Below are 16440 nucleotides of genomic sequence, written 5' to 3' on the forward strand. Positions count from 1 at the left end.
GAGCTCCTAAGTTCTAAGGTAGTAATTACCGGTGGCCGCTACCTGCCCGGCCGAAATAGACTCGATGGGGCCGCCGAAGCACCATTTAATTTCACCACGGACCACGTATCCACGATTGCCGCCGCCGCCGCCGCCGCCTCCTCCTTTCCGAACCACACGTTTCCTCCGATCCTCCGCAATATCCTCCCCCTCCCTTCTCGCGGGAGGAGGCCTATACTTAATATTATTCGCTACCCTTCGCCCGATCCCTCCGGCCGGCCCCTCCATCGGCGCACACAAATTACCGAAATAATTAAAAACTGTTAGCTCGCGTGGGAAGCTCCCTCCCCCTCCTAGCCTTTCTCTCGACTACCGCCGATGATTCCACGATCGAAGGAACGAAGGACGATCGAATTTGCGCGATTTTAATCGCGAATCTCTAAACAGGTGGGTGGAATAAATTAATGAGAAGGATATCGTTCCATTTTTAATCCTACTTTCCCCGTTTCTTTCTCTTGTTTTCGAGCGAAAATCTTGATGGGAAGAGAGAGAGGGGAGGTGATTATCGAGTTATTTTCATTGACACGAGTCCGTGAAATATATTTCGGGCAAATTAATTTGTAATTATAATAATTCGCGTTGGATAATTGGTAAACGGGTTATCGGGTGTTATTAAATTGATGGAATAAGGCTCGAGGTTTAGTTCAACGGACTAATTAAGTTACGATGCGATAAGATCGGCCGTGCCGGTAATTCTCTAATTAGGTTCAGCAATAGAGCCGTCCTATACGCTTTCGCTGGAATAATATACATATATATATATATGTATACGTATATGTGTGCTATTTTATCAGAGATCGAACATCGAATGGGATATTGTTTAAAGTTGTAAAAAGAGAGAAAAATTAATAACCGTAATTTGAAACGATATCGAATTCACTTGGAAAAAGTGCAAATATAGAAATTCAAACAAAAATTTTCATCTCCTCGAGCGGCACCGCTCCTCGTAGTTTACCCTCCTCGTGTTTACCAAATTATCTCCAGAGAGGGGATCCTCCCTCCCCCTCCTCCCGCTGTGTACACACAGCGGAACTCGACGCAATAATTTTCTGACCGTCCCCCCTCCCCCACCGGCCGGCCGGAGATTAAATTTTTACCGTGGCGTGGTACACCACGATCGGCATTTTCTCAGCCGATTTGAGGAGTAATCGTTGCGTGGGTGTATCGTGTTTCCCCGTGGGAAGAGCCATGGGAACTTGTCGCCGCTACTAAAAACAGGCAGGCTGCTCGATTATCGATCGAGCTTTTGTTGGCCCGGTCAAGGGTGGATGAAACACGATCGACGATCGGTGGGGGAGGGAGAGAGATGGATCATCCAGTTTCCTCAACCTGATCTACCTGATGGCCGGGGGATCGAACGTCTCGGCAAGCAAGGAGAACAGGTGTGAGTCAAGACACTCAGACGTTAGTGTCTCGCTCTATTGACTCGATACCCCTGTACATCCAAAAACTTTGTGCAACTCGAAGGTCTCTGAACTATAACCCCTTCGAAGAGGATACGAAATTGTAATCGAGCCGTTTATACATATGGAAGATTATCGATGTTTTTATGTTGTTGGAAAAATAATTGGTTAATTTTATTTTTAAAAAATCTACGAATTTGTAAAAGAAAATTAAACAAATGATCCTCCTCTCTGGAGATAATGATGTATAAATTGTAATTTTCGAGGAAGGAAGAGATCGATGGACGCAAATTTGCCGGCCAATTTTCTCTCGACTCGTTTTTCTCATTTTTTTCGCATGCGAGGACGCGTGAAAAACAATCGATCGTGGGGCTGTTGAAAAGAGGGCGGCTTCCACGGTCTCTGATCAAGCAGGCGATAGATCGTTTGCCCGATCAGCGGCGATTACACGTTGCGTAAGCGCGCGGCGACAGTGACCGATATTGCGCTCGGTGCGACAATAAATTAAAACGGGTTTGTCCAAGTTGTTAAGATTGAAGCGTTTATTGAAGATCGATGATGACAGGGTTCGGCCGACGTAAAAATGACGATGCTACTACGTGCCAATTGATATTCGACGAGGGGACGACCAGCTGGTCGGCCACTCCGTTGGAATTTTTTCGTAAATACCATTCGACGGAGACAAAGGGGCGGTAGTATCCGATATTGACTGGTATTCTACGATGTCTCTTTTTTTTTCGAGCCATTGTCGAGAAATTTTTAAGAAAAAAATTGGAAATATTCCGGATCGTCTCTCTTGCTAATAATAAAAATTGGAAAAGAAAAATCGCAGCGTCTTTTACGAGGCTTTTTTTAATCTTGGATGAAGTATCGGTGAAAGTGTTTTTATTCGGGAAAATGGGGAACGAAAGAGCGAGATACGCGTGTGAAAAGAGCAGAGAGTTGTGCAGGGAATCGAAGTCGACAGAGGAATGTCGAGTCTGGAGTAAAATGCTTCTACCGTTCGAAAAAATGCTACCGTGGAGAGACCGCCTTAGCCAGGCCGGTTGCTACGTAACTAAACGTTGTCACGGTTTTGTCACCCGTTCCCGCGGACACCCGTGAAATTACACCACTTCTGCTCTCAAACTTGATAAACGACGGCGAAAAACGAGGTATGAAAAAGAACAGGCAACGATGAACGGTAACAGGCCAGTTTAACCGCGGTAAACGCGACAGCGGGCTTTGTCTTTAACTAGCCTAACATACCATGCCCTTTCCTTTCAATCTCCAACGCGATAAAAACGTCCGCTCCCCGAGACTTTTTAACGCGCTAACTTATAAAATCGCTATTCCATCTCTATTACCTCGGTTACCCGCCCCAATCTTTTTCATCGCGTTAAAAAGAAAAAGCAAACTCATTAGAAAAATTATTCCCAGGAATTAACGCTATTTAAAAAGAGAGTTTCGACTCGTGCGACACCTCCAATGATCCTTTCCTTTCGTCAGGGGGAAAAAAGAAGAAAAAAAGAGAAAGAAGGAAGAAAGAATTCGAGATGTTTACTTCCCTTCTCACGTGTTGACGAACAAACTTCATCCGCCCCAAAAACTTATCCCTGTTTATCACGAAATTACTCTCGAGTGGTGCGCGCCTCCTCGCCCGATTCCCCGAACTCGTAAAACCCTTAACCACTTTCCCAGCCCTGCTCTCTTCGTTCCTCGGCCACCGAGGATGTCGAGGATGGCGGGAAGAGCCGGGCTGAGAAGAAGGACTCTCGGACACGCACCTGTGCGCCACCAGCCACCGTTTCCAGCCCAGGCCACAGCACAGCTTACACACGGAACATCACGCAGCAGCCGGTGTAACGCCGAGCCACGAGACCGTATTATCCGTCTATCTGGCGTAGCATCCGCCGGACCATCGCCGGAGCCCCGAGGCCCCCGATTTTTATAGGAGGTTCGCGTGACCGCCAGGCTAAACGCTTCGCTTTAACCCGCTCCCCCTCCGTATTTTCACCTCCTCCCTTTCTCTTTCTCTGCTCACGTGCACAACCACCCCTTCCTCTCCCGAAGCCGATCTTCTGGTGTTCAGCTTGGGTCACAGACGCTGGATCTCAATGTCGTTCGAATAATTTATCCCTTCTTTTCTCTCTCTCTCTCTCTCTCCAATCTATTTGCATTCCGCCTTATCCACAGCGCGCTCTCATTCCACTCGACGGCCATCGTCCTTGCGTCTCCACCTGTTCCACGGCCTGCGTCTTATTTATCATTTCCGCGTCACGCCACGCCGCGCCATCGATATCTCTTTCCTTCCCCTCCCTCGATATTCGTCCCAGCTTCCGTACCACGTGCAAGTAGGCACTATGTAACTATTATCCAACTCTGTATCCCTGCAACTTCCCGCGAGACGGCGGCTGATAATTGGCCGCGGTGATAGCAAGAAGAGGAACGGCAAGAACGCGATCGTGTTCGTTGTATGAAAGGGATGTAGCGTGTGTGTGTGTGAATAGTTGAAGAGAGAGAGATAGGTTCCCAGGGTAAAAGCGGAAGCGGAGCGCTAATGCGCTAAACGGGTCGTCGTCGACCGCCGCGGGGCATGCGCGCGTCTTTTTCTCAACCCTTTCTCTCTCTCCTCTTGCTGATGAAGCTTCGCTTCTTTCACCTTGATGTGATTTACCATTGCCGTTACGCACCACCCTGGTATGTATTTTTCCGTTTTCGGATTATGATTATGGGATCGTTACTTTTATTAATTCGTAGCCTCGGGCTCGTCTCCTCGAGGAGGAAGAAGTTGTGATCCACGGTGTTTGATAGGATATTTCTTTCTTTCTTTCTTTTTTTTTTTCATATAAAGTCGAGGAAGGGATGATTGATCGAGTTCGTACTTGCGGCGTGATAGAGTAATAGAGTTTTCCTGGCGGGATTCGGCTCGCCTCTCGTTTCTGGAAGAGGATTTCTTGATAACGGCGGTTAAGATGTTGTTACCGGGCTCCCGTAAAAACCTGGTCGGGAGAAGAGAGAGAGAGAGAGAGAAATTTGCGCGCGAGAGTTGTACGCGAGAGCTAATTTTCCTCGACAGGGTTATTGAGTTCACTCCAATGAGTTTCATCCGCTGGCGTTGATTAATTACGCGCCAGTGTTCCTTTTTTTTGCGATCCTCGCCTCGCGAATGTCAATTTTCGTGTGAAAAAACCCGTACCGTTTCTGTATAAATATATCGAATGTTTCTTTTTTTTTTTACGAAGATCTTCATATAAAAAAATATTTTATTATCGTCGATATTCTCTTCCCTCGCCAGTTCTGCTCTTAAATGGAGCCTATTTAAAGATTCGTGACTAATTTAACATACGCTCTTATATTCTCGAAATCTAGAATCCTTCAAATTTATTGCCGATTTTAACCGAAGAAATCCTATCCTATTCAATCGCCAAAATGTAAAGAACGAAAAAGAAATGGAAATGCAGAGAAGCTTTGACTCGATCTTTATTACCTGAATGATTTAAAAAAAAGAAATATAGGATTATTAATTCGAGATATGCGTTTAGAGGCGATCCAGGCGTGACCGATCTTCCCTTCCTCCAATCGGTTTCCCCTCCACCACTTGCTTTTTCTTCTTCCACGGGGAAGAGAAGCCGGCTCTCTCTCGATCCATCCTTCGTTCCACGTTCCAAGCCTGGATAATTAAGACGCGCCGACGGTGGAGACGGTGGATGAATTATAATCGAGCCGGGCCGAGAAAAATCCAAGACGTGTACGAGCGGAGATTTCGCGTGCACGATTCCACGGCCGCAGATCGATCTCTCGTCCCCGCCGATCTCCATAACGGGGATTCACGATAATTGCGCTCGAGCACTCCCGTGGCAATTTCGATGCTCGAATTCCATATTCGTGAGGGGAGGGGTGGAAAATCGTGACGGACAAACCATCGTGTTCGAGATATATGTATCGATCACCTGTCTTTAAACCAATATAAACGCGTATCTTATCATCCGAGTTAAATGAATTATCCTTCATCTTTCTAAACTAAATTTTAAACACTTCCTCCCCTAAAAAAGAAAGGTCGATTCGAAAATTTCAATAAATAGATTGAGTTGTCGAATGAATTTTATCCCACTCCTCCATGTTGACGATATTAAATCGGGAGAAATTATTCAAGATTGCACACGCACACGCACATACGAGGCGTAAAGTGACACGTAGCGAGTTGGATCGGCGAGGTATCGGTTTCTCGGAATACTTTTCGGCCGGAATACCTTTTTCTTCTTTTTTCCAAACGGCAGCCATCTCGCGCGTTATAACGGTAATTCCGGCTCGGGCTGTAATTGAAAGAGAGCAGAAGCGGCGGTTAATTGCGCTAGGTCGAAATCATCCGGGAGGGAGGGGAGGGAAAGAGGGGGGTGCGCCGCTCTTCCTCGAAAGTCATTTGTGAAAGGGCCTCCCCTTTCTCATAACTCGCGCAGCAAACTCCGAACTTTCGAGCCCCAATTACCCCCGAAATCTCGGCAGCCGGGGTTGCATCCGAGGCATCGTTTTTGGAAGCACCGTTTCGAGTGGCCGCGGAGGCTGTGTTTAGCCGTCAACGAGATTGCGTTTCGCGAGCTCCCGTCGTCCAGTGTTTTTTCGAACGAGTAAAAAAATCTTTCACTCCCTGGGATCTGGAAGCCGGGTTCGAGAAAGATTTCGAGTGGTTCCATCTTTCCTTCTTACTCGAGCCCTTATTACTGAGAATATCGTCTCGAGAGAGAGGTTGTTGAGGTATTTAAACTTGTTGTTTACGAACTTCTCGTACACGAGAGAGAGAAAGAATTTTGTTCGGTTCTGTGACAAAGAAGAATTGAATTTTATTTCTTTTTTTTCTCGAGGTGTAATTCGACTCGAATTGTAATGTAATACGGTTGGACGCGTGTCACGAAATTGGAAACAATTAGAGATCGAATACACGAATTGGAATGAGAAAAATCGTGAATTAGATTTTTGCAAAAATTTTAATCAATAATCGACTATTACGAGTATATATATATTTGTAAAATTATTAGATTGAATATCATAGAACGTGTATATCTTTAACTTAGATATTTCTTCGTTCCGTTTTTAAACAGACACTTTTCACTTTTACGCCTTAAAACAATTAATTCCTTTTTTTTTTTGCAAAACACGTAATTCCCCCATCGAAAATAAACGAATTCCAATGTTTTGCATTACAAATGGCCCCTTTTCTTTTTTTTTTTTTTTCTTTTATTAACACCTTATGAATTTCTCGAAAGCGAACATCAATTGTTACGTATGTTTTCATGAACGTTTTGATTCTATCTTGCTTTCACAAATTGCTAGTTAGATTACGCGTAATACTTCAATACTTATATCAAGAATTTTAAAGCTTTCACGGCTACGATTTACACAGCCGTTACTTATTCCACTCGTATTCTACTCGCTTCCACGTTCAATATGAATTATATCCAGACGTTTTGCCTGCATTGCAGCCAACGTATCCACCCGTTGGTCATACGATACACCGACATTAGCCCAGTTATAATTCTCTCGCTTGTCTCTCGTATCCAGACGAATCAACATGTCGCGCGTCTTCTCTAAAATAAAACGGATTAACAAAGGGGAAACAGACTAATTCCCTTTCGTAATTTCAAAAGCAACACACTTTTTCTCACACTTCATTCCCCAGGATAAATGATGACGATAAACGATTAAAAAAGAATCATCGTTTTACTTGTTGCAAACTGCGTTTAACAACGAATCGAGAATTCTAACGAAACAAAAAAAATATTCGAAATTTCCAGGCCAAAAAAATTTGTCAATAACAATTTACGAAGTAACCACGATTGGATATCATCTTGAAAAAGAATTCATTGCGGCGCGTTAGCGGGGAATCTCCGTCTTCGATCATCCCTGTGGCGCACGAATATACACGCATAGAACGTACGCGTGTAATAATAACCGAGCAGGGGGATACAAATAAGGGCCGTGGCCGATTACACCGATTCAACGTGTTACACATTTTTCGACCGGCTCGCACAATGGAGGGATACACGCGGCGCTGGAATAACTCTCCGTCCTCCGGGAGGAGGATAAGAAGGAGGGAAGGAGATGCGTGGAGCGGATGATAAGTGTGGGTGAGGAGGAGGCGAGATCGGCGGGAAAAAAGGGCCGCGGTTGCACCGTGTATCCGCTTGATGAGAACAAGAAGCGGGAGGATGATGCTTTGGTGCCGCCCTCTTTATCCTCGCGCAACGACACGAAGAAGAAGAAGAAGAGGAAGAGGAGGAGGAGGAGGAGGAGGAGGAGGAAGAAGAAACTCGTCGTGAGACGAACCGTGCTGGGTTTGCAAGCCGTTTTACGTGATGCGCGATGCAACCGAATGCAACCGGTTGCAAGTTTTACAATGTTTTTATAACGTGGATACTCGTTGCGACTCGTTTGTAAAATTCATCGGGTGGAAAAGTTTGAGCGGATGGACGATTTTTTCGCATTGGCAAGTTTTAGTGTATATTTCAGTGTTAGAAAAGAAATTCTGTGATTTGGATGGAAACTTTGTTGGTGAAATGGAGAATGTTAAATGAAAGAAGTAGAAAGAATGAAGAATTTGGTGTAAATGGAGAAATATAATAATACAGAAGGGAAAGTAAATTATTGTATAGATAATGCATATATTTGGAAAAATAATTCGAGGATCGAGATTTGAAGGCAGAGACGAAATGTGCACAGAGTGTATACGTGATATATATATATATATATATATGTATATATACACTGTTCAGTCGACAGTCTTTACACGTTCATCGAATAATATTAGCGTCTAAGATAAGTTAATAAACCTCGTCCCAATGATTCATCGTTTCGAGCCGGCCGCTACTTATCTAATCGTTCCACTTTGCGACAGTTTGCGCTTCGTTCACCCTAATGCATGTAATTAATATGTAATCGTTTCTCCTTCTTTTTTTTCCCTTCGTTTATTTATATCTGGCATCGATACACAGTCGACTGGTTTATCGATAATTACTAGGCTTATCTGGACTCGCGAACTTATCGTTCAGGATCGGCGAGTAATTGCTCCGTCTCTCGCGGTTCGATCATATCCAAGTTAACTATTCTTTTTTTTTTTCCAAATGAGAAGCAATTCGATAGGAGATTAACGCTGTGTTTCTAACGCGATTTATTAATTATAGACTTTTCCCAGTCTTTTAAATAGAGACAGGAGCGTTTCGAAAATAATCCCGTTTAATTTTTCTATATCGATAAAACTCGTCTCATCGAAGGATTATTATTAGAATTTTATTTTTTTTTTTAGATCTCGCGAATCTCTTATTTTTCGGGAATGTCTGTTTGAATCCAAGATTTTCGTTTATATATCTCCTTACAATACTTTGTGTAAGGTTTATAATTGCTCGTATATCCAGATGGAGTTTCAAAAAGATTATTAATTTCATTTCCAAGTATTCCATACATCAATCTAACTAAAAATCCTGAGATTTCCGAGCAAAGGTCACGTCGACGTGAATATTCGTAGGAAAAAGTCAACGAGACGAGACTTTCTCCAAAGTTAATCGCCTCCATCCACCGGAAAGTTAATTTCCTGGTTCGTGAAAAAAAAAAAACTGGCGAATTATTAAATTATCTAGAAATAAATTTTCATTCTCGTCGTAGATTTCTTTCAGAACCTCGTTGTTATTATTATCGATTGATCGGGAAAATTTGACAGAGATTCGGGCGAAAGCAAAGGTCGCAGCGGAGGGGAGACAAGAGAAGACGTTCTCCGTCGGCACTCTCCGGAGGTACATGAACATGCACGGAGTGGAACACGGAAGAGGATCCGTTGTCGCGAATAGGGCAGATAAAGCGTACACGTTACCTGTATGAGGTGGGCAAGGAACAGGACGTAGGCGGCGGCCGCCCTCATGTCTTTCCTCGAGGAATCCCTCGACTACCGCATCACCATTCCCCCCGTGGGTCACCTCCTTCTCTAGCTCTTCTCCAGCTCCTCTCCCAACTAAAAATTTTCCAATCCAACGAAAATCCTTCCTGCGTAATCCTTTCCTATTTTATATATATATATATATAAAAATACGTGCGCGTCTCCGTTTGTATATATATATATATCCCTCGTAATTCCAAGAGAGTTTGAAATCGATTCAGCACTGTTCACAAGTTCACGGAACGATTATCGATTATCCCGCTCCCGTTTTCTTCTTTCGATCGATTTAACACTTCACTTCTTATTATTTACTTCCGGTCCGCGGGCACACACTTATAAATACGAGCCACTGTTACATATATATATATATATATCTCACGGTACTCCACTTCGTAAGTAATATAATAACATTGAATCTCCCGTTGAAATTAACGATATTTCGAGGACACTATTCAATCACTGTTTAACACTGTTTTGTTTTATATTATACGTAACAATACGTGTGGGAGTAGCGTAGTTGGGAACGTTTAGAAGAGGAAACTGAAAATATAATTGGATACGCGGATAACGTGGGATAGATATCGATAGAGAGTCGGTTTTCTCGCGGTTCAGGTTGGAAAGATCGAACTTTCTAACGAGGACGATCCAGGATGCGCGGGACGGGCCTCTGAAGATGTTTACGTGCACTCTCGCGTCGCGACAGGTACACCTTTCCCTCGCACGGTTGCCTTTGATCGTGCGATATCGGTAGGTCGTTACGATCCTCTTCGTTTTTCCCTCCTCTCTCTCTCTCTGTCGGTTCCCTTCTCTCGGCCCGTTTCACCTCGATCGAAAAGGTAATTAATCGAGGATGGAGCCGCGCGTCCGTTGTGTTCACGTGACGCGCGCAACTCGATAAACGGGCTCCTTCTTCCTGGATCTTCTCGAACGACCTCCTTTCGAGCGCACTCCTCGAAATTATTTTCCGAAAGACGCGCGAGCGAACGACACGTGATCGTTCGAGATCCGCGATCCTCTCTCTCTCTCTCTCTCGTCGTCCAAACCGTTGGTAGTAGCACGTGCTTATTCCTCACCCCTGGAAATTTACGTGAAATACTTTTTATTCGATCGAGCCTCGGGCATCACCTCACTACCAGTTCGATCGAACGAAATCCACTTTGCTAAATAAATCGGTAAACTCACGGTGAATCTTCGACCGAATCGAATCGAATAGTATCCGATGGTCCACGATCTATCTTCCTCGATCACGGTTCCAATCCCGTAAATCGACTAAAACTTTCCTACGAAATTCCACTCGAAATTTCACTCCTGATCTCTCTCTCTTTCTCTCTTTCTTCTCCCCCAAAGGAGGAGGAAGGAATCGCACTGGAATCGCAACTCGCGCTATGTACAGAGTATCTTCGAAACGCGGGATGGTTTCGATAAACACGCGCGTGTCGTCGAACTGTCGCGGTCGCCTCTGTCGCCAGATATCGGCGTGTGTCCCTCACCGAGGAGGAGAGGAACAGGTGTGTGGATCGCGGCACACGCGCGCGTGCCTCGTGCACGTACGCGCACCTTTCCACGATTCCACGCGTGTACGTGTGCGTGGCCAAGGCGTGCGTGCACGGCCACGTAAATCCACCTTCTACCTGCGTATACGTGTGTATGTGTGCGCGCGCGCGCGATACACAGCTGTGTCGTGCACGCTGGAGCACGGAAACGCAGCACCTCCGCGGGGTACACGAGACGGTCGCTCCGGGGATACTGAGTCGGAGCCGCAGGCCGGCCTGCGGGCCTCCCCCCTCCCCCTCGCCAGACACTCTCTCATTCGCTCTCACTCCCTACCCTTCGTCTCGGTTGCACCCGAGCCACCCGTCTCCTTCCCTCCTCCTTCTTCACCCACGGACCCCTTCTTCCTACTACCACCTTCTCCGCCACCTCCACCGCGGGAGCATCCACGACTCCCACCACCATCGCCGCTCTTCACCCCGACCCCTATGGATCTCTCCCTCCCTCTCTCTCTCTCTCTACAGTCCGCTCTTCTCTCGGTTGTGCGTCCAGCGTGGCCGATCGTTCTCTCCTCCTCGGTGTATACCCGGTGGATACGCTCGTGGTGCACGCACCGATCTCTCTAATCCTCATGGTCTGCCTTGGGTGCGCAACGTTCGCTACGAGATTGTGTAAGGAAGAGGGGGGAGGGGAATGTACGTGCGTGTCGGCGCACACAACTACGAGGGGGATATTCCGTCTCTGTCCGGATCGCGCGATTGCCTTTCCAGAGAACGGCGTTACACACGATCGTACACTTGCCGCGCCGTCGGGATGCTGGATATCCGCGGCGGCCCGCTCGCGTATATCTTCACGATCGGTTTCATCGAGCGAGCCTTCGTAAACGGCCGCGTTGTGTATTCTCACCTTTTGCGAGGGGATATCGAGTTCTCGTTGCAGACGGGACGACCAGCGTTTAACATCGAAGCATCGCGAAAAAAACAGGTTCAATTTTCTTCGAGACGATTCTCCTCTTCGAGGCGATTAATGCGCGCGGTTACGCAAGAGGGAGGGGGGGATATAATATATAAGGGGGTGAAAGGATCTCGAAAATTATGCATATTCCGGAAGAAGAAGGATTTCGGGCGAATAATGAATAATGGATAAAGTCGCGTGTCCACCGTCATTATGCTTGCGAATCGTGGGATAGGAGAAAATGCCATCGGCGGTGATCGTCATTGAATTTCTGCCCCCGTATACAATGTTCCACGTAATTCCCGTGTCGAGTTATCGGGACGGGACGGAGGGACGGCCGGTTAAATGGCAATAAATTATCACCGGCAACTGGGCCTCTCCCCCGGACACTGCTCACCTCCTTTCTACTAGTCTTCGCGTCTCGTACCCCGGCTGCGAAGCCAGTTGTTCCGCGAAACGGAACGATCCAGGAGAAACCGGAGGAGGAGGGTGATCCATCCCGTTCTTAAGCGTGTATTGTATCCTCGACTCTGATTCGCTCCGATCATTAACGCAATCGTTTCACGATTCCCGCCAATTTGAAAGTAAAATTTAAACGAACGAATCCACGAACGATATCCATCTTTGCAACGATTCTCTCGCGTTTTTAACGCGCGTACAATATGGAATTAATTAATTGCGGAGGAAACGGAGGAATCGCGTTTAGCCTAATTGCGATCGTCCTCGATCCTCCGTCCATGTATTCCTCTCCCCCGTGGTGATCGAAATTAAATTTTCGCGATTCCTCCTCCCGGCAGCCCTGATCTCTTCCACTCGTTACACCCGGCGAGGTCAGCCTGTGAAAGAACCTGTATATATATATATATATATATATATATATATATATATATATATATATATATATATACACGCGGAGAGAGGAGACGATACGGCGCAACATCGAGGCGAGTCGTCTCCGCTTCCCTCTCCGTCTGGCCTGTTCTCCTCGCGCGGAGAATCTCTCGAGTCCACGATGGGTAGTAGCGTGCCAGTATGGTGCACCGTGGTCCACGGACGGATGGACGGATCTCCACGGACAGCCCGGTAGTAGTGGGATACTGGTCTAACTCTTCCATCTCCTTCCTTCCTTCTCTCGCGCGTAAGGCCCCCTTTTTGGTCCCTCTATACACATATATATACACACACACACACACACACACACACACACACACATATACGCGTCTCTTTCTCCGTGGCCGCTCATCCTTCATCTTTTTCCCGTCTGCCTACCGCAGCCAGAGAGTAGAATATCCCATCTCTCCCCGTCTCTCTCTCCACCGGCCTGTTGCTTTGCTCTCGAGGGCCCCGAGGAGAGAAGTTAGCCAGCGGGCATCATGGTGGTGGCTACACCGCTGGCTTCTCGCGTCTCTCCAAGACTCGCAACTCCAAGAGTGTGTGCCCCCCCGCCCGAGGGTCAAGGAACTCCCTCGGGAACAGGTTCACCTCCTCCTCCTCCTCCTCCTCCTCCCTCTACCGTGGTACCTACTACTACTACTCCCTTGCTCCCCTCTCGTCCCTTCTTCTCCTCGTGGCATGGTCTTCTTCTTCCCTCCTCCCACCTTCTGCCGCCCTATGCCCCCTCCGGTCCGTACCTTAGGGTTTTACTTATTTTCTCTTATTACCGCTGGTGGGCATGTGGCCACGCTTAACACGCACTCACACATGCTCAGAGGGCGAGCGCAGTCGATGTACACACTATCGGCGCCTTGGTCCAGCTCAGAGTCCCGTCAGTCTCTCCCTTCGTCCCCTTCCTGGGAGCCTCTTCTTCTTCTTCTTCTTCTCCTTCTTCTCCTTCTTCTCCTTCTTCTTCTTCGCTGTTTTCACCCCACTCGTTCCCTTCTCCTCTCTTTCTCTCTCTCGGCTCTCCTTAGGTACTCCAATATGTGAGCACATTATTACAGCCTCAACAGAGGCAAGAGCAAGCACCGCGGGTTTTCGAGGGGGTTACGCTCGGGATAGGGAAGGGGGGCGAGAGGGCTGAAGCCATGGCGAAACGTGGAGACTGAGAAAACGCGCGAGCGTTACACGCAAGGGTGTTTGGGTGAATCTCCAGGTTTCGAGTCACAGGTATATATCTCTTCTTCCTTCTCGTTCGAGCCTTTGCCTCGTTCGGTCTTTCTCCTCTCTCTCTTCCTCTCTCTCTTTCTTTCTGTTTCTCTCGCATCCTTGCGCCCGCTGTCCCAGGCGAACTACCTTCTCGTCAGATACCAGATTCCACCTGTGCTGCCTGTGATATCTTGCCCGGTGCTGCCATGCTCATCCGCCTTGTCCTCCTTGTTCTCTCCCTCGTGTCGTGAGATCCTCTCGAATTCGTCCACCCGCGGTTCGTTCTCTTTCTCTCTCTCTCTCGCATGCGCGGAATTCTTTTTCGATTCTCCGCGACGACATTTTTTCCTTCCATCGAATCGTGCAACTAGTTCTTCTACGTAGCTCGAGTTTTACTGATCGCATACAACAATTGCGGATCAAAACGTTGCTCTTAATTTGACCAGTTCAAAAATTACGTAATCGTGAAATTTGAATAGGAGAGAAACTAGTTTGCAACGAAGTCGCTCTTTTCTATATGAATTTTTGGATGAGTTTCTTTCTCCTCCTTCGTTTTCTTACGCTTTCCTTTCATTTTTCTGATTACGCTCAATTTCGACCCGCGTTTCTTCAAACGCGTTTCCGGCTCATTTCCATTTCGATTATTCCTGCCGGGTATTATCCGTGGGTCGGTTAAGGCCTGCGCGAAATTAAGGCGTAATGGATACGCGACGGGGTACAAACCGCGCATACGCTCAAGGATTTTAATGATCTTTCCTCAGGTATTCGTCGGCCGGCTATAGATACCAGATTCCAGTTGGGCAGCCGCCGCCGCCGCTTCGAAATCCGCGTCTTCTCCTCGCCGGGGCTTCGCAGAGCACAGAGTTTCTTGCCTCTGGCTTCTACCAGCACCGGTTGTCGTCAAATCGCCCTTCACTGTTCGCGTTTCTAGAGAGTAACTCGTGAGAGTAATTTGACGCCGGTATTTAAAGCTAGAGAGGAGGGAGGGAGAGCTAGAAAGAATTCGGGAGGGAAAAGAAAAATGAAACAGAAGGAAATTGAAAGAATGCTAATCGAAGCCGATGAAATAATAGATAGACGGAGTATTTAGAAAAGACTTTAACCACGATTTCTAATTTTTAAAATTATCACGTTTACCCTTTTTCCCTTTATTACAAATAATTGTTACAAATAACTAGAAGGGTAAAAAGAAAAACAATCGAATCACTGGCTATCACGGACGGGAAAAGGAGAGGCGTGCGTATAAAATTTCTCATTGGATGGAAATACTGGTTGATCGATTCCCAACGGAATTTGCATGCGTATCACGAAGTCATGGTGTTCTTCCCGGTTCCGTTAACCGCGAACGCACGTCAGTGTGTCCTTTTGACACGACACGTTAATTACTCCGCAATGAAATCGCGTTATCCGTTACGTAACCGCGAATTAAGAGCCGTCTTCGATTCGAAAATCGCGTTGTAATCCGTGCAAATATTCTACAAAAGAGAAAAAAAAGAAGCCTTAATTAGCATCGATTCAATCACGCGGTTGCAAAATTGCACAAAGAAAAAAGAACTCTTATCTTCGATATTCTTCTTCGTCGATCGGATAATTAAAAAAATCGAAGAAACGAGAAAGAAAACGAATCTGTTTCCCTTCTTTCATCTTATTATCGAGTCACTCGCGACATATCGATTCGAGGAGGGGATAATACAAAACGGAGGAATAATAGGCTTGTGTGTTCAACCGTTGTCGAGAGTCTTTCTATAAACTATCTATGGGACTAATAACACGTCGAGTCTTCTTAGAGAAGATGGAAAAAAAAAAAAAAAAGAAAAAGAAATGGCAGGGAATGGAACGAAGGATCCTTCCGCGATCAACGGTGTATAATTTTTTTTTTCTTCCTCTCTCTCTCTCTCTCTCCCTGTTTTGCCTATTGAACACCTCCTCGATGTGTGATCACGCGAGGACACCCGCGATTTCATGAATTAATAACGCGTGGCCCGGCTAAAAACGTGTTATTCAGCAAATTACACGTCCCTATCGCGCTCGCGCTAACTCCCGCCATGGGATTGGACATGGAGAGGCGATTCGTAGATGCTTAATTGTATTCGTGTCTGTGAAACACGTTCGACTGAAACGCGCTTGACACGCGTTTTAATGCGTACACTATCGTCCATAAGTATTTTCTTCTTTCGAGAAGAAGAATGCCCAATTGTTTTCTTTCCCTTTCAAGCAACGTTTTCTTTTTTCCTCTTCGACGTGGAAAATTGTTAACTCCGTTCGTTTATCTATCCGTCACGGATAAGAATCGAGATCTTTCTTCCATTGCATTATTAAATTCGTATTAAATTTATTATTTATTAATGAAAAAGAAAGAAAAGAGCGACAATTGTTATTCGATAATACATAAGAAACGGCTACGAAAAATATTTTTGTTACGTAGCACAATTAAACGCCTCGATTTCGATACAATAATAAACCGTGTTGTTACGAGAACGTTTCATAATACTTTTCGCTCCCACTGTACCCAAATATTCGTACGTAAATACATATTACGCGCACAACTTGATTATCGAGCCACTT

General features: G+C 46.1%; 1 protein-coding gene across 3 annotated transcripts in view; it reads right to left on the bottom strand.

The window, feature by feature from the left end:
• LOC411086 (protein jagged-1) overlaps positions 1–16440 on the bottom strand; it is a 101796-nt gene that overhangs the window by 35561 nt on the left and 49795 nt on the right. Inside the window, exons 1-2 of one of the 3 annotated variants that reach the window (XM_006564729.3) lie at positions 10528–11104; positions 9283–10420 (exon numbers count right to left, since the gene is read on the bottom strand). In XM_006564729.3, the coding sequence (XP_006564792.1) occupies positions 9283–9330 (48 nt within the window). In that variant the 5' untranslated portion in view covers positions 9331–10420; positions 10528–11104. Of the gene's footprint in view, positions 1–9282; positions 11105–16440 lie in introns of those variants that run through there. The other 2 variants (XM_006564730.3, XM_006564731.3) reach the window with 2 other exon arrangements.

The sequence above is a fragment of the Apis mellifera genome, linkage group LG5, assembly GCF_003254395.2.
Source record: "Apis mellifera strain DH4 linkage group LG5, Amel_HAv3.1, whole genome shotgun sequence".
NCBI lineage: Eukaryota > Metazoa > Arthropoda > Insecta > Hymenoptera > Apidae > Apis > Apis mellifera.